The following is an 18,581-nucleotide window of genomic DNA, read 5'->3' as shown; positions in this document are numbered from 1 at the left end:
ACATTTAATCTCTTGGGTATTGTTCCACGACTCATTGATTATAGTTCCCAAGTAGTTGTACTGTGAGACACGTTCAATTCTCATTTGGTGCACATACAGATTTGCTCCAGTTATGTTTTCTTGATGATGATCATTAGCTTGGTTTTGCTGGTGTTTATATCCAGTCCATATGTTCTACTTGTTTCCGTTATTTTGTTCATTAAGTTTTGTAGCCCTTCTATGGTATAGGAAAACACTATTGTATCATCTGCATACCGCAGGTTATTGAGGCATTTATTGAGATGCCTTCATCAATATCTTTTAGAGTCTCTTTAAAAATGTACTCCGAGTACAGATTGAATATCAGTGGTGAAATTATGCATCCCCGTCTCACTCCGCTTAAGATTTTGACCTGATCTGGTTAGCTATTATTTTTAAGTCTCTTCCGTCAATCCCTGTCCTCTTCAGCACTTCCATCATTTGTTCATGTCTGACTCTATCGAAAGCCTTCTTGTAGACAATCAGGCATGCTGGTTTTTCGGGCAATGTTGCGAACTCCAATTTGAGCCACTCTACTGGTATTTTTCCTACCTTGTATGTTTCATTAAATATTTCAGTTATTATTTTTATTTGTTCTGCATCTAATAGCTTCAGCAGTTCTGCAGGAATTTAATCAAGTCCCGGTGCCTTTCCATCCTTCATTTGTCTGACGGCTGCCGTTATTTCTTCTGGTAGGATTTCGGGACCTGAATTTTCTTCAATGGTAGGCTCTTGTATTGTTCTAAGGTCGTGAAAAGTTTCTCCAAGTATTCTTCCCATTTTTATCTTCTATGGTTATGGCAAGATTCCCTTCATCATGTTATTTTTCCGCTGTTGCGTTTTCGAAACTTTCCAGCTATTTCCTTCACCTTTCGATGAACATTGAAGTTATCATATCGACTCTGATAGTCCTCTATTTCTTGACATTGTTCTGTTTTTTGTTTCTCTTTGACTTCCGTTATTTTTCTTCTGGCGATGGTATGTATTCTCTTTTTTTCTCTGATCCATAAGTTCAAGTATTTCATCGGTCATCTACGATTTTCGTTTCCCTGTATCTTTCTTCAGGTGTTGTTCTTTTATTTCTCTCACTGTTTCTTATATGATGGTCAGACTTTCCTCTGCAGTTCCTGCATTTCTGCATTTTAGCACCTTTGTATTGAGGTTTTCACTCAACTTCAGTCGAACATTGGGATCTTTCAGTTTTCTAACATCATACTTCTTCATCGACCTAAGTACTTGTAACCTTCTTCATTCTGACTTTGAAATTACCTACAACTGGTACATCAGAATTTATGTCTGCCTCCGGGTAGGCAGTAAAATATAATTCTTTATTGGTGCTAGGAGTTTCTCCAGATTTAGTTACGGAGTTACGTGGCATTATTTTAACAGATACGTGGTACATAGGAGAAATAAAATAAGGACAGTACAACTTGGATTGAAAACGAGTATTACATTTGTTTTAAAAAAATTACAAAGTTTTGTTACGTGGGTTAAATTATCATAAAACGAGAGATAGTCTTTTTGCAGTACTCGGTTTCAATTCTTGTAAATTTTGATATTTAGCCGCAGTAATTTTCAGTCTGTCATTGTAGAGTGGTTGAAAGTAGCTTCAAGGAGTTCTTCAACTTTGTCCTGGTAACTGGTCAAAGATTTATTTGGATCTTGGGCTTTTCTTTTGGATTCTCTGGATCCTTCATCAACCTTTTCTTTGCTATCCTCACAACGGCAGTTGTTTGAAGTCATCGGTGAAGGACAGTTTGTAGTGTATTTTTCCATTAGCATCATATTTCAAGCATCTGATGTCTGTGACTTTGGGGTTCCCTTGTCTAATACCAGGACGAATTTATTTGAACACCAATGGTTTAGTAAAGTGCAAAAAGAGTGATCCAAATACATCACTTTGTATGGACTACTTTGGCTTGCATTGTTGCATGCGTCAATGTAGTCTGCCGGTATATTAATTTTTGTGTGTTTTATATATCGTTCTATGAATCTCTATCTCTCTTCTCCATCTGAATGTGACCCTTTTCGAGATATTTACTCTCAATACTTATTTTGTGTTTAACGGCCACATGTAAAAGGGCGTTACTCATAACTGCACTTTGGTTTTGATAATTACATCCATCACTAAATATTACAATATTCGTTGCATTGTTCCGCAAAAGAAGTTGCGATTCAACAAAATGTGTTAAAATGCTTGCAAATTCATTTGCTGACAGTCCTATTCCGTCTGGTTCCAAAGGTAGCAAAAACCTTCCTTTGTCTTCAGGTGAAACATAGTGAGGTTATATACCGAAAGTTTACGCCTGTAGTAAAGGCCTGAAGCGTTTAATTTTTGGCATAGTAACTGTGATTGAAGATCAACTGTGTAATGTGCTCTTCATTCATTTTATCTTTTGGACTTTTCTTCTCTAGCTTCATCTTTGTTCTGTGGGTTTCAAAATCTTCTATAGTAATGTGATTTAGCTTCTATGTCCTGCATATATCGCATTGATCCTTTTTGGTACTGTATAAAGACAAACTCAGGTCCTCGAAGGTCTTGTGAAATGTGCAAGAAGAAAGTGGCTTATAATCTTTTGCCTTGCACCAGTTTTCTGCATAGAACTTTTACAGTTGAGCTTTTGATAACCAATATGGTTCCAAGTAAAATTTTTTTGAGCTCGGCCGGCAATAGTGTGATTTCACGTTCGGTAAAGTCAATAAAAATTCTTTCAATGATTCCAATCTTTTGTTTAAATCATGTTACCTTGACATTCTTTTTGAATTTTGTTTATTTGCTGTATATTTATTATTTTTTGTTGAAGTCTCGTATTTGGCTCATCTATTAAGTCATTATCTTTTTCTGTGCTATTTTCAAGCCAGTTTTTGACCATCCACTCACCTCAATCCAGGCTTGAGAGTAATGTTTTCTTGCACACACGGACTTTAGTCATTCAATAAATAAGTAATACTTAAAGGAGTAAGATCGTCTTGATATAGTTTCTTCTGATCTATCCCGGGTAGCGGGTAGCAACTCCTCTGGATAGTCCTATCAGGGAAAATGAATCAATCCCTGCCCTCCGCAGATTTCAGGGGTTTCCTGACCCGGGAAACTAGTACCTGCTTAGGGTCCCTTATCCAGGGTCACGGATGAAGTCCACAACGGCAGACACGGCGGAGGAGAATACCTTCGGTACGGCGTGGATGGCGGAAGTGGCAATCCCCTGATTTTAGGGATTGTATAGAATCACTCGCCAACCCGCTCGGCAAGCGTGGCGTTTTAAATATGCTAAAACCTCCCAAGTTGAAGATGTCGAGTATCAATACGAAATTACCCCAGGTGAGTAGAGTTAAACACTCAGAATCTCACACTGAACAATCAGTCAGCCTCATGGATTCTCGGGGAGGCAAATATTCGACTGAATCAAATAAGAAAAACTACTCATCATTGCTTCGTATAGCCACTTACAATATAAGAACTATGAGGACCCAAGAACACCTTGACGAACTAGAACAAGAGCTCTCAAATATCAAATGGGATATAATTGGACTGTGTGAAACTCGCTTACCAGGAGAAGTATGTACCATCTTAAAATCTGGTCACCACCTATACCAGAAAAACTCCGTAGAAAATCATCACATAGGCGGTGTAGCGTTCCTGATAAACAAACGAGCTCCCTATAAAGCAACGAAGTTCTGTGCAGTATCAAACAGAGTCATATATCTTGTCATCGCTTTGAACAGCAGATACAGCTTACAGATAATACATGGATATGCACCGACAGGAAACTCAACAGACGAGGAAGCTGAATCATTTTACGAGGATCTGACAACAGCAAGGAACCAAGAAAAATCACACTTCGTAATAATCACAGGAGATTTTAATGCAAAAATTGGAACAAAAGAAGAGGGCGATACACAATATATCGGTCGCTTTGGGCTGGACAACAGGAACGAAGGGGGTGAGATGTTGTACAACTACTTAAACAACGAAAATTTATTTTGTCTCAACACTTTCTTTAAAAAATCTAAACAACGTAAATGGACATGGATCAGCCCAGACAAGAAAACTAAGAACGAAATAGACTATATACTCTCCAATAACAAAAACATGCACCGACGTGACAGTACTAAACAAATTCTATACCGGAAGTGACCATAGATTGGTTAGAGCGAATATTAAAATACAGACGAGAGTAGAACGAAAGAAACTTATTAAACGAGAACGATACCCAACCACCGATGTCCTATTTCAAAAACAAACGGAATACCAAAAAGAGCTAAGCACAAGACTAAAATCAGTAGAGACACTGAGACAAATAGATATAAACTGACTAGCCAATAAAATAAAAGTAACTGTAACAACATCGGTTAAGAAAATATGCCCAAACACGAAAACAGCCAAAACATCTAAACTTCAACCTAATACAATTAAATTACTAAAAGAAAGACGAAACAGAACAGATCGAACTTCGGACAGCTTGAAAAGTTTAAACAAAAACGTGAAGAAAGAAATTAGGAACGATCATAGAAACTATACTAACAATCTAATAAAAAATATAATACAAGATAACTGCAATATGAAAGTACTCAAAGCAAAAAACTCAAACGGCACAAGAAAAATCATAGAAATAAAAAATGAGAAAAACGTCACCGTCCGAGACAGAAAGGAAATAAGCGAGGCCATTGAAAAATTCTACACTAAATTATACTCGGCAAATACACAACCACAACAACGACGTACTGAACGAACAATAATTAACACCGGCTCAGAAGAAATACCGGACATAACCGACTATGAAATAAGAATGGCCCTAAATCAACTAAAAACGAATAAATGTTCGGGAGAGGATAAAATTACAGTCCAAATGTTGAAAATCGGTGGAAGAAAAATAGAACAGGTATTAAATATTTTATTTAATAAAGTAATTGATGAAGGAAAGATTCCTCAAGAATGGTACAACTCAGAAGTCATTTTACTATTCAAGAAAGGAGACAAAGCAAACATCGAGAATTACCGACCAATATCCTTGCTCTCACATCTGTATAAATTACTAACTAAAATCATAACCAACCGCCTAACACATAAGCTCGATTTCTATCAACCTATCGAGCAGGCTGGATTCAGAAAACATTTTAGTACCATAGACCACTTGCACACCGTAAGAACACTGATAGAAAAATGCACCGAGTATAATGTTCCAATTCATATGGCGTTCGTCGATTTCCATAAAGCATTCGATTCCATCGAATTATGGGCAGTGCTTGAATCTCTAGAAAACGCACGTATAGATTCAAGATACACTAACATAATTAAAAACATATATGAAAATGCCACCATGCAGATAAAGCTGGACGAAAGCACAAAAACTAATCCCATAAGACTATAACGGGGGGTAAGACAAGGAGACACCATCTCTCCCAAACTATTTACCCTTGCTCTAGAAGACATTTTTAAGAAACTAGAATGGAACAATAAGGGTATCAACGTCGACGGATCATACTTAAACCACTTGCGATTCGCAGATGACATAGTTTTAATAGCCGACAATATCCAAGAACTAAATGATATGTTACAACAATTAAATGCAGTTTCAGGAGCGGTAGGCTTAAAAATGAACTACAGCAAAACAAAAATACTGAGCCGAGACCAGACAAATATAACAATACAAAATCATACCATAGAAAATGTTGAACAGTATGTATATCTAGGTCATGTTATCAAACTAGGAAAACCAAATCAAGATGCTGAAATTAAAAGAAGAACACAACTGGCATGGGGCGCTTTCGGCAAATTAGCATATATCTTGAAAAACACCTCCATTCCTGTAAACTTAAAGAAAAAGGTGTATAACACATGCATACTACCAGTTTGTACTTACGGCTTGGAGACAGTAGCCCTTACCCAAAAATCTGCTAAAAAATTAGAAACAACGCAAAGAGCAATGGAACGAATCATGCTTGGAATATCACTAAGAGACAAGATTAGAAACACCGAGATAAGACGTAGAACGAAGATTAGGGATATTGTGGAAGAAATTGCAAAAATGAAATGGCGCTGGGCAGGTCACGTAGCCCGATATAATGACAACAGGTGGACACGGAGAATTCTAGAATGGAGACCAAGGACGACAACAAGAAGCACGGGAAGACCTCAAAAAAGATGGGTAGATGACATAAGAACAGTGGCAGGTAAACAGTGGATTAGATTGGCGCAAGATAGAGAAAGATGGAAGCAATTGGGAGAGACCTACATTCAGGAGTGGATGGAAAATGGTTGACAAAGAAGAAGAGAAGAGATCTATCCCGAGCTCTTTGTGTCAAATCCACATCAGTTGAAGTATTTACTAATATTTTTTCCCCTTTTCATGTTAACGCTCAAAAGTTGTCAAACATCTTTTTTCTCTTCTGTTCTGAAATGTTATGACATTTAAAAGTCCTTCCTTTACACTTGCGAGTGATTTTTTTCATCGTTCTATTTGATCTAGAAATGTATCTTGTTACTTTTTCATAAGTTAATTTCCTTCCCATGTATTCCCCCCTTGCTCATGTAAAATCTTCGCCTGGTTACACTGCCAGTTATCCTCTGAAACTTGATGTCGTTTTTTTCTTTTCCTGTTTGGGAGCTGATCGTTAACATCGGATAACCTATCTGGTTTCTCTATTTCTTGATCGTCAATTCCTGTATGTGGTTCATCAATTTCCATGAGGTTTTCCGTGATGTTTTCAACTTGTTTATGTTATTCTCTACCACGGGGCTTTACATAATTCTCAGCCAATGAGTCTCCTACAACCGTCTGTACTGGAAATAAGGTGCCGTCATATTTGACAATGAAAAATCCAGATTGAAAATCATCGCTTCCAACATTTGTGTTGTCTGGAGTTGAGTTCGATATTCTCTGTGCTGGAAAAGATTCGTTCTCTTTAAGTGATTTTGTGGTGCATTCTGCTACTATGTCGGTGCATAAACCGAAGTCATCTAAAGTGACTTCATTGTAGGTCTGAACCGGAAGTAAGTTACCATTATCATTCTCTATTAAAAAATCTGACTTGGAATCACTGCTGACAACTGCTGTGTTAGCCTCGGGATTTAAGTTGATTTCTTTCTCTGTTGGTATAGATGTATCGTCTTAAAACGATTTAGCTGCACATTTTGCTAAGTCTAAAATTTTTCTTGGTCTCGAAGACATTTTTCTCCTCTAAACAAAACAAAATCCTGTTAATGGTCAGCTTTATTTGAAAATCTGACCACTAACTCCCAGAATTTATACCATTTTTATGTAACCCACCATTGTAAAAACACGTAACTCCGTTATCATTCATCGATAAAACTCGTAACTCCAAAAAAGGGTTTGTTACATAACAAATCTGATTATTTAACATGAAACGTATTAAAACTTTATTATATCTACATATTTCAACGGTAAATTATTTAACAAGCGAAGAGTAAGTAACAAAATCCGTAACTCCACTGAATAGGATAAACAAACATTTTAATTTGTAAGCAAACCAAGTAACTATAATGCCTTTGGAATTTATCGATTTGCTAATATATTTGAGCTTAAACAGGCGAGAATAAGCTGAGGTTAGGACATTAAAGTATTTTACCATCAAATTTGAGAGTTATTGGATGAACTGGAAACATATATTTACACAGGCAGAATGAATCAGCCAAGTACCACACAACACACATGCTACACTATGGAAACAGGCTGCCATAGCCAGGAGTGACCAGGTTTGCATTAACAAATTTCCCACCAAAAAGGTACGTGTTTTGGTTTTTCCATTTCCAGAATTAGTTAATTTTTTTTGGAGTTTAGTGCTTAGACAGCAATGTAGAGCTACCTTAGATCATTGTAATAAAATAAAATCCAATATTCGATTTTTTTGGAGTTACGTGGTTTGTTAATTAGGCCGTTTTTATGTAATAAACAGTCGGAAAAATGAAATATTACCCATGAACTTATCAATCACTTATTTTGTATAATTTGCCGTCTTTTTATATAAATAACAAACATTTGTTATAGAAAAAGACAGCAAATACAAAATAAGTGATTGATGTGATCGTTCATGGGTAATATTTCATTTTTCCGACTGTAAGTAACCTATAAATGCAAAAACAGGACAAAAATTGTATACAAATTGTACTTAAGGCTGTTTTAGCAGTTCAAGCCAACTGCGATTTGAAATGGGCGTATCACTTACTTTTCTACACTGCTTACGCGAGACCATCTTTACTCAGTGCCGCCGGCCGACGGGTAGTTTAATGACAACAAATACATTATTCTCCATTCAAATTAGTTTTAACTCGAACTAACTGACCGTACGTTCATGAGTTTTGACGTCACGAAGGCGATAACGATGAAACTAAGCCCAATGACGAGTAACACGTTTCACTATTAGATTTCAGTATTTTTTAGCAATTTTCTTTAAAGTTGGAACACGCTTTTCTCGATTATTACTGGACACAGAAAGGTGAAACAAAAATCAACGATTACAGAAAAAAAAACTCTTTCGAGTGATGGGCGTAAAAAGTTTGGTTATAATAGAACGTTAAACAGTATATTCCAATTTTTCAACAGAAGTTTCAAAAAAATAAAAAAAGTAAAACCATCAGTTTAAAGGCAACATAATTTAGAATAACGTGTCCAAATTTCAAGACATTTTGTCAGTAAATAACAGAGAAAACACTGTCCCTAGGTTTTGATGCACCGATAAAACAGCCTTAAAGCGTCTTTTTTGCGCCTATCTCTTTTCAATGTACTGAGTCTGGAGCGTTCATAAAAATAACATGTGTCTTTGCTTAATAACAGGCGGTAACTGGTTTGTCATTAGTTTTATGCGTGAAAGACAATAATGCTAGATAAAAAGTATATGTTTTATCTCGCCAGGTATTAATGACGCATGAGGTAAAGAACCATGGACTCAACTGTATCAACTTTTTGTGCATGAATCACTTTGTAAAACTTTTGAATTTATTGTATAACGAGATGATTTAATTACTTTGATCTATTTTATATAAAAACTTGATAAATTATATCGATTATTTAACTAAAAAGCAAAACAGCCTGTGATAGAGATAACTAGATGATGTTTTGAAAGTTAATGAATCGATGAATAATAAACATATCGTGTAATGTCCTTCAACTTATGAGTTCAATCATCTGTTTTATTCTCCGTTATTTTATTTTGGAATCTTTTACTTTTTATTAGGAATATGTCAGTTTTTAGACGGTTGAATTTCGTGACTAGCTTTTTTAGTGGAGTGCGAAGAAATCTTTACAAATATTGTCTAAGTTATTGTTATACGGATCTATTTTATGAGATATCTGACTTCTGTGAAGGTAAGATTATTGTATCAAAGTTGTTTTTCCAGTACACAAATACTCCAGTCACTGTGGAGGAAAAGAGGTCAATACATCTAAATTTTTCATAACTGAATCGATTTTGCTAATAATTTGGAATTAGGCTTATCTTACCTACCTCTTCAAAAGTTATATATGCGATTTTTATTTTTAAGGGGTGAAATCACCCCTTATTGAAAATAATGAAAAAAATTTATATTAAGGCATTTTATGGATTTAAATCGTGTTAAATTAGGTAATTGAAATATTGTCAATTATATTCATGGATATTGTGTACATTCTCAACCCTTAAATAATCTTAATAACCACCCCTTTTAATAAAAATAATTGTAAAAAATCGTTTAACAGGTTCAAACGCTTTTGTAGTGCATTTATATCATCTACAATGTAATTCTCTGCTTATATAAAATAGTTTTGGTTGATTGCAACACTTCAACCCTTAAAAACTACCCCCTATGTCAAAATATATAAAAAATCTTTTTAAACAACTTCAAAAGTTTTTAATGTACATTTATATTCAAAAATTCCTTTCTTATCAATAAAATATTTTTTGATTCGTTGCTTATTTTCAACCCTTAAAAACCACCTCTATGCTCACGAAACAAATTCCCCTTTGGTAAATGTCTAAATAAAAAAATTAAGTATACTCATGATGTTTTTATTGTAAAAAATTATGCATGAAAATACTTTACATTAGAAAGTATACAAAATATATTTACAAAAATAAAAATTATTTACAATATATCAAATTATTCATTGTCTGAAGCGTCATTCTCGTCGTGTTCTAACTCCACCTCTTCGTCTATTGCAGGACAGTTTTGACAATTGTCGCCAGAGCATGTTCCACACGTAGCATTGCAAAATAGACCTAGTCTACGACAGCCACACGCTGAGCCACAACCCTTTTTGCAATTGCAAAAAATCAGTTTCAATAGTTCTTCTGGTGCAGATGAACTTTTCATTTTTATTGGTTGTAAAATATCATCACTCTTGACCATCCCCAATCCGTTATATCAATCTCTTTGTTTTCAAGCTATATCTGAGTTTGTAAATAAACTCTTTTGATATGCTCATTCAGGGCACTTACAGTTGGTACAAGAGATGATAATTTAACTGCACTATTTTTAGTTGTGGCTTTAATAAACGATTCGTATCGCATTTGTTCAAGTAATGATGAATAATCTTCGACCTTATTCATTTTGTTCACGTGGGTGTCTTTGGCAAGGCCATACAGTAAAATTGTACAGTATCTCCCAGCTTCTAAAATGTCTTCGAGATCTGAAGTACTCCTGTCATTGGCACTCATTGGCGGCTTGCCCACGCAACTTCAACGGAGTGTCGCTTCTCTGTGTTCGTTAGTTCTCTGAAGCAAATGTTCAGTTTAGAGGTGCCTATATTATATACACAACATACATACATACACACATATATATATATATATATATATATATATATATATATATATATATATATATATATATATATATATATATATATATATATATATATATATATATATATATATATGTATATATGTATGTATGTATGTATGTATTATATACATATTTGTGTGAGTGTTAGTGTGTCTGTTACCAGTTTTGTTCCATGTAATAACATGTTCCAAAATTTTTTTAGAATAACTCCGTTAATTTTTAAGCTACAGTGTCCATTAAAAACATATTTTGAAGATAATTTCAAAAGCTACAAGACTATGAAGATAATTTCAAAAGCTACAAGACTAAGTCGATTAAAATATGTTAAAATTCTTTCTTTTTAAATAGTAAAGGGCCAAAGTGCTGATTACAGGTGTGTCAGCCGCTGTATCTTAAACTTCAATTGGCTGTATCTCTATTATTTTTCGAGCTACAACAAAAAAAATCAAAATTTTTGTTAAGAAAAAAACTACATTTTGGTATAGAACCATTTTTCACGTATCTCTTATAGTTTTAGATTTATTTTGACAAAAATAAATTTTTAGATAAATAAAAAAAAAGATTTTTTAATTAAAACATGATTTTTTCAAAAAATACGCATTTTAAATAGGCTAAACTTTTAAAACTTATAAAGAACACTAAAATAAAATGAATTGTAGAAAATATACGTTTAATTTCAATTCTGATCGAAATAGTGTTACTTATACTGCTCGTTTTTTTTTAAAAACGCTAGAGTAATTCAAATTCTTTCCTTCGTATTTCGCTTTGTTTTAATCGAAATGGCTTTTAACATAGCTCATTTTAAAGATTTTTTCTAGCTCTTTAAAAAGTGCTGTATAAGTTTTTATCAAAAAAGATGTCCATTTTCCGATATTTGAGTTAAATGCATCGAGTATAGTATCCCAAAAATAAAAAGTCATCTTCAAACAATTATAAATCTCTTAGTATTGTACTTATAAAACTTAATAAAAAAACAATCTCTTTGTTTTTTATAAGCTTTATTTTTGCTCATTATAGATTTTTCAATAAAACGCTTTGTTTTTGAGTTATTCGTACAAAATCATTGGAAAACATGTTCTTTTTTGCGAAAAGTTTACTTTTTTAAGTGCGTATAACTCAAAAAGTATTAATTTAGCGAAAAAAATTTACATGACATTTTTTGTTTAAAATTTGATTCTATATTAATTCCCGGGATTATTTTGAGTGTAAAAAGTTCAACCTCCTAGATGGGGTGCCAACCACCCCAGGGGTAGAAGCACACATCGGCACCATATAACTTATGTTTTTTGAGTAATTTACTACTCACTGTAAAAATTTCAGATAAATCAGTGCAGTTATAAAACATTTAAAGGGAAAATGCCACAGTAACTGGACTAAAAGTACTGTAGGGCTTTCAGAGTTTAAGTAGAGGTATCAAAAAAAATTAGTCTCTCCCACAAAATAAATTTTCTATATAAATTTAAATTTTCCAACCTAACAATTTTCTACTTTTTTTAAAACACGAATTTAAAGAAAATAAATGTATTTAAAACACATTTAAGCTATTTTTTTTACTTTGCAACATATGAAATAGAGTTATTTTGCCAGGGATAATAAACAGAGTCTCATAGACAGGTTCATTCAAACTCATACCTTATTTGCCTGTGTGCGTGGTCTATTTTAAGTGTTTTCAGAAGTTTTAAAGAATAAGGAAATTCTGCTATCTGACTAACTTTTAAATTTGGATGTGGATGCAATTTCAGTATTAGATTCAAATTAGCACAACATAATACTAGTTATAGTAGAAAAGTTGAACAGTAGAAAGTAATAATAATATTACATTATAAATGGTTCTTTTTAGATGAGGAAGATGGAAAACTATCATCTGCACTTGACAGGGACACTGAGACCTCAGCTGATCCTAGAGTTAGTGCCGAGCAACGTGTGATATTTATCAATAGGACGCAACCGCCAGTTACCAAATTTGTTAATAATAGGGTATCAACAGCCAAATACAGGTAAGATAACATCCTGAACAGAGTAAAGCAATTTGACAAAGATGTTTTAAACGATGAACAAGATATCGGTATTTGTATTTTAATTTTTTGGTGAACTTTATAAAGAAAAAAATGGAGTCTCTTTCATTAATATTGATTCATATTCCACTGTCATAAATCCAGTTATGATTCATATTAAATCATAACTGGGTTCCTTTACTTCCTTTCATCATTGCAAGAAAGCTATCTTGATGTTGCAATAAAAAGTTACATTTAACATTCTTCTACATTTTGGCAGCAATTGGCGCTACCTCTAGACTTCCCCCAATAGATCCATTGTTAATTAATCCTTTACTAATACTCCAATCATTCACCTAAGAATTCTAATTTCCGCTATATGCATTAGTGGTTCTGCTCTCTTTTTACCTAACCAGTTTCACTGCCTTACAGCATAACTGGTATTCTGGTAGTATTATATATGTTTTCCTTTCACTTTCATTGGAATCTTTCCATAACACAAACCACTACTTGCCCTTTATTTTTCCTTAGGTTGATGCTCTTGGTTAATAAAGAATCCACCTTACAGTCCTGACTTTTCACCTTGCGATTTCCAAGCATTTAGTCCAAAATAGCGTCGATTCAATTCGGGTATGGAATGACTTCGTAAACAGCACAAAAAAAACTTTTTAAATATTCTTTAAGTATTTCTACGAATATTGTTTTCTTTTGCAGTATTGTAAGATTCATACCGCTGTTCCTGTTCGAACAGTTCCGAAGATGGGCCAACGTGTTTTTTCTTATGATAGCGATGTTACAACAGATCCCCGACGTCTCGCCCACTGGCCGATACACCACTTTAGTGCCTCTAATTTTTATATTATCTGTATCTGCCATCAAGGAAATCATAGAGGATGTCGTAAGTAAACATGAGACCAAAGTATTTCTAGTCTCACTTACGTGGTTTTGTTGTAGAAAAGACATAGAGCCGATGACGAAACGAACCATAGAAAAGTAGAAGTGCTAAGAGGGGATAACTGGATATATGTGCGGTGGAAGAACGTAGTAGTGGGGGATATAGTGAAAGTTTGGAACAACAATTTTTTTCCGGCAGATCTGGTCCTTTTATCTTCGAGGTAAAATAAAAATATTGTAAAATATGTTCTTGAATTCTTTATTTTAATAAGAGTTGCAAGAGTATCGAATTATCAGTATAGCAGTCGCCTAACCTGCTGAACTAATTGAACACATTTCTTATAATCTTTTAGTGAGCCTCAAGGAATGAGTTTTATCGAAACCGCAAATTTGGACGGAGAGACTAACTTGAAAATCAGACAAGCTCTGACTAGTACCTCGACTTTGACGAGCATACAAGACTTGGCGCAGCTGTTCGGTACCATCGAGTGTGAGCCGCCCAATAAACACTTATATGAATTCAACGGTGTCATCAGACAGTCAGGACGATCGTAAGTACTTTTTTAATTCATGATAGTAATCGAACAGAAACGTCACTTCATCATTCGATCACTTGTACTCTTGATCACTCCATTATTTGATTTTAATCACAATTAGAGCAGTAGTCTTGTAGGGTACTAACAAAAATCATTAAGTAGTTAAATTTTAACACTATAGGAATTTTATATTATATATTCTAGAGTATTATCATTTCAGAGACTTGCCTAATAAATTTCTTGGAACTTTCTGATCTCATACCATCTCATATATCCGTAAAACTTAACATACCTTCTGATAAGTTACTGTAATTACATTTTTTTATCTTCTTTTCTTAGTCCCGAACCTCTTGGACCGGACCAGATTCTTCTCCGTGGTGCCATCTTGCGAAACACCTCGTGGGTGTTCGGAATCGTGATATACACCGGCCACGAGACAAAGCTGATGAAGAACTCCGCCATGGCGCCTTTGAAGCGTTCGACAGTTGATAAGATGACCAACGTCCAGATCCTTTTACTGTTCGGTGTGCTGTTCGTGATGTGCTTGATCTGTTCCATTTTTAACGTTTTGTGGACCAAAAGTCATGCTGATCGTGACTGGTATATTGGCTTAGAAGGTAAGTGTACTAGACTATATTTTTACTATTATATAAAAAATCTAGGAAGTAGGTGCCATATGTTGGACGAATAAGTCTGATTATTAAATTGCCACCCTTAAAAAATGTTTTTAAATTTTTTTCAATTGGGTTTAAGTTGGGAGAATTTGCTGGCCACATAACTGTTATCAGTCAATTAAGTTCTTGAATATCTGTACATTAATGAACACACATCAGAAGAGTTCGAAGTTAAAAGAGGAGTGCGACAGGGGTGTGTATTGTCACCACTACTATTCAATGCATACTCTGAAGAAATTATGAAAAGAGCTCTTGAGGGAGAAACAGCAGGAATCAAGGTCAATGGAACACCAATTAACAATATTAGATATGCGGACGATACTATCATAATAACAGACAACCTCCGAGACCTCCAAAAGCTAATGAACAAGATAGTTGAGTATGGAGAGGAATATGGATTATCAATAAACACCAAGAAAACCAAATTTATGAGGATATCAAAAACCCAAAATAATGGTGAAAGCCTGACAATTAACGGTAGTGCTTTAGAACAAGTTGAAAACTACCACTATCTTGGCACAATAATTAATCACACAAACGATTACTCCAAAGAAATCAAAGTTCGAATAGAGAAAGCACGTACAAACTTCAATAAAATGAGAAAGGTACTTTGTGCAAGAGAACTAAAATTGGACTTTAGAGTTAGGCTGGTAAGGTGCTATATTTTCTCGACTCTGCTTTATGGGATAGAAGCATGGACACTTAACGCGTCGACTGCTAAAAAGTTGGAAGCATTTGAAATGTGGGTGTATAGAAGAATCCTGAAGATATCATGGACCGAGCATGTAACAAACAACGAAGTCATGAGAAGAATCAACAAAAGAATGGAAGTATTGGAAACCATCAAGACACGAAAGCTGCAATACCTGGGGCATGTTATGCGTAATGAGAGATACAACCTACTTCAATTGATTATACAAGGAAAAATCCAGGGCAAGAGAAGTGTAGGAAGAAGAAGAATCTCATGGTTGCGTAACTTGAGGGAATGGTACGGATGCACATCAATTGAACTATTCAGAGCAGCAGCATCTAAGATCAGAATAGCCATGATGATTGCCAACCTCCGTCGCGGAGATGGCACGTGAAGAAGAAGAAGATATCTGTACTTACAACACGTGCTTTTGGGCCTATTCTATGATAATCCACTCACGCAAAGTAGTCCCCTTTAACTAAAGCCAACTTTAGAAAACCAAACCGTGGATTCTTGTGGTCTTTCAGAAGCTTAAAGAACATAAAAATCACCGAAAGTGAAGTTCCACATACTTTCTATAGATGATACATTATTATACTATTAATTTTTTTTGTTTCAGATCATTCCTATAATTTTTTCTACAACTTACTTACATTTTTGATTCTTTTTAACAATTTGATACCAATATCACTTCAAGTAACATTGGAAGTCGTCAGGTTTATTCAGGTAAATATAATATTTTCTCATATAATATTTTTTAATCTTTTTTTATTTGACTTATGTAATACGGTAATAGCCACGGTTTCTTGCAGGTTATTACTCGTTTTAATTTCAATCACAGATACACAGGATATGTTGTACCGAAACATTCACCCAAAACACTAGCGAGCAAATCACGAAGCAACTCATCCAGATATATATGATACAATTGAAGTTTGTAGCGAGTGATCGGCTATACAAGCGCCTAATATCCATGTTATCCAATCATTCTCTAATCATTCTCGGTGTACAGTGCACTTGTGAGCTGTACGTTATGAAGATTAACTCCCTTACTCCTCATGAGGAAACTCCTGGTCAAACTATAACCAACACACCGCGAATGGTAGTCGCTCATCAATAAAAAAAACTTCCACATTAACTTCTGCGGTTAAATACAGTGTTGCCACATCTTAATTAACTTTTACCTCTCATTACTTTAAAATACCACTAATTTTGTATTTTTACCCCTCATTACTTCACAATATAACTCATTTTGTATTTTGTTAATACATATTTCCAATAAATTTAATGAACCAATATCTTTAGGCTATATTTATCAACATGGATGCGGAAATGTACCACGCAGAGACAAACACCCCTGCAATGGCGAGAACTTCTAATCTGAACGAAGAGCTGGGACAAGTCAAGTATGTTTTTTCCGATAAGACTGGCACCCTGACGAGAAACATTATGGAATTTAAGAAGCTAGCCATCGGTAGGGATGTCTACACGACCACAGACAACGTAGAGGACTCGATCTTAGTAAAGGTAAAGAATAAGCTTTTCTAATAATCTTTATGTTGCTTTTTGTTCACTCCTTAATTGAATATTTGATATTTCTTCTCTCTTTTATAACTTTTTGTCTTTAACTGTACTAGTTTTATATTTTTCGATGTTTCTTTTCAGAACCTTCGCGACGGTCACAAAAATGCTAACTTGATGCGAGAAATGCTCGTTCTTCTATCTGTGTGTCATACAGTCATTCCCGAGAAGACGCCAGAAGGTGAAGTGATTTACCATGCTGCATCCCCGGACGAGAGGGCGTTAGTGTATGGTGCTGCCAAATACGGATATGTCTTCGAAAGCAGAACTCCAGATCATGTAGAAATCGATGCGTTAGGTACCAGGGAAAGATATGAGATACTGACTGTACTTGAGTTTACTTCGGCTAGAAAGAGAATGGGCGTTATAGTGAGGGATCCTAAAGGTTTGTTGTGATTAAAACGTAACAACACTTTCTGTATCGACGTTTTTAATTCATAGGTAAAATTAAGCTGTTCTGTAAAGGCGCAGACTCGGTTATATACGAAAGACTGGACAACAATTCCGGTAGAGAGCATTGCGAAGTTATTCTTCAACATTTGGAGCATTTCGCCAGCGAAGGATTGAGAACTTTATGTTGCGCAGTGGCAGAATTGAAAGAAGCTGATTTTGAACACTGGAAAGAGATGTATCATAAAGCCAGCATATCCCTACAACATAGAGAAGGTACTAAAACCAGACATAGCTTTCGTTCTTGTATTTATGATCTGTTTTTTTAGAAAAAATCGAAGAAGCTGCAAATCTGATAGAACGTAAATTGAAATTGGTCGGAGCTACTGCCATAGAAGATAAATTACAAGAAGGTGTGCCTGATACGATAGCAGCTCTACTTCAAGCTGATATTAATGTTTGGGTGTTGACGGGTGATAAACAAGAAACTGCCATAAACATTGGATACTCTTGCAGACTTCTATCCCAAGGGATGCAGCTGATTATTCTTAATGAAGACGGATTGGACGTACGTATCACTACTAGCAACTCCTTTCTGCTTTTAAACTCATTTATATGTCCTTACTTGCTCTTAATTCAGTTCCTAGCTACTTTAAAATTAGGCTCCCGTTCTCTATAATCCGTCATATGTATTTAGCTGCTTATAAAATTTGTTATATACTCTTAATTACCTTTAAAATCAGATATAGGTTCTGCAGTAACTTTAAAATCAGATCACACTTTTTTAAGTACCTTTGAAAATAAAATCGTACTTCCCGAGCCGTTTTTAAAATGAGCTAGACATTCTGAAGTGTCATTAAAATAAGTTTTATAATCAGTTCCACGTATTTAGCTACTTTAAAAATTTGTTATATAATCTTAATTACCTTTAAAATCAGCCCTTATCTAGTTTTAAAATTGGTCACACGTTTTTTAGTGCTTTTAAAACCAGTCGTACATCCGGAGTTGGTTTTAAAACGTGTTATA

The 18,581-nt window shown here is 34.7% G+C and overlaps 1 protein-coding gene across 9 annotated transcripts in view; it reads left to right on the top strand.

The window, feature by feature from the left end:
• ATP8A (ATPase phospholipid transporting 8A1) overlaps positions 1-18,581 on the top strand; it is a 187,280-nt gene that overhangs the window by 106,673 nt on the left and 62,026 nt on the right. For all 9 annotated transcript variants that reach the window (XM_072540155.1, XM_072540150.1, XM_072540156.1 and 6 more), the window contains 10 exons: positions 12,636-12,792; positions 13,504-13,687; positions 13,744-13,904; positions 14,037-14,234; positions 14,559-14,836; positions 16,204-16,310; positions 16,890-17,111; positions 17,250-17,550; positions 17,607-17,831; positions 17,885-18,123. In XM_072540155.1, coding sequence (XP_072396256.1) covers positions 12,636-12,792; positions 13,504-13,687; positions 13,744-13,904; positions 14,037-14,234; positions 14,559-14,836; positions 16,204-16,310; positions 16,890-17,111; positions 17,250-17,550; positions 17,607-17,831; positions 17,885-18,123 — 2,072 coding nt within the window. The remainder of the gene's footprint in view (positions 1-12,635; positions 12,793-13,503; positions 13,688-13,743; positions 13,905-14,036; positions 14,235-14,558; positions 14,837-16,203; positions 16,311-16,889; positions 17,112-17,249; positions 17,551-17,606; positions 17,832-17,884; positions 18,124-18,581) is intronic.

This window comes from Diabrotica undecimpunctata, chromosome 8 (assembly GCF_040954645.1).
Source record: "Diabrotica undecimpunctata isolate CICGRU chromosome 8, icDiaUnde3, whole genome shotgun sequence".
NCBI classification, from domain to species: domain Eukaryota; kingdom Metazoa; phylum Arthropoda; class Insecta; order Coleoptera; family Chrysomelidae; genus Diabrotica; species Diabrotica undecimpunctata.
The sequence above is the reverse complement of the archived record's forward strand: the minus strand, read 5'-3'. Positions and strand labels throughout refer to the sequence as shown.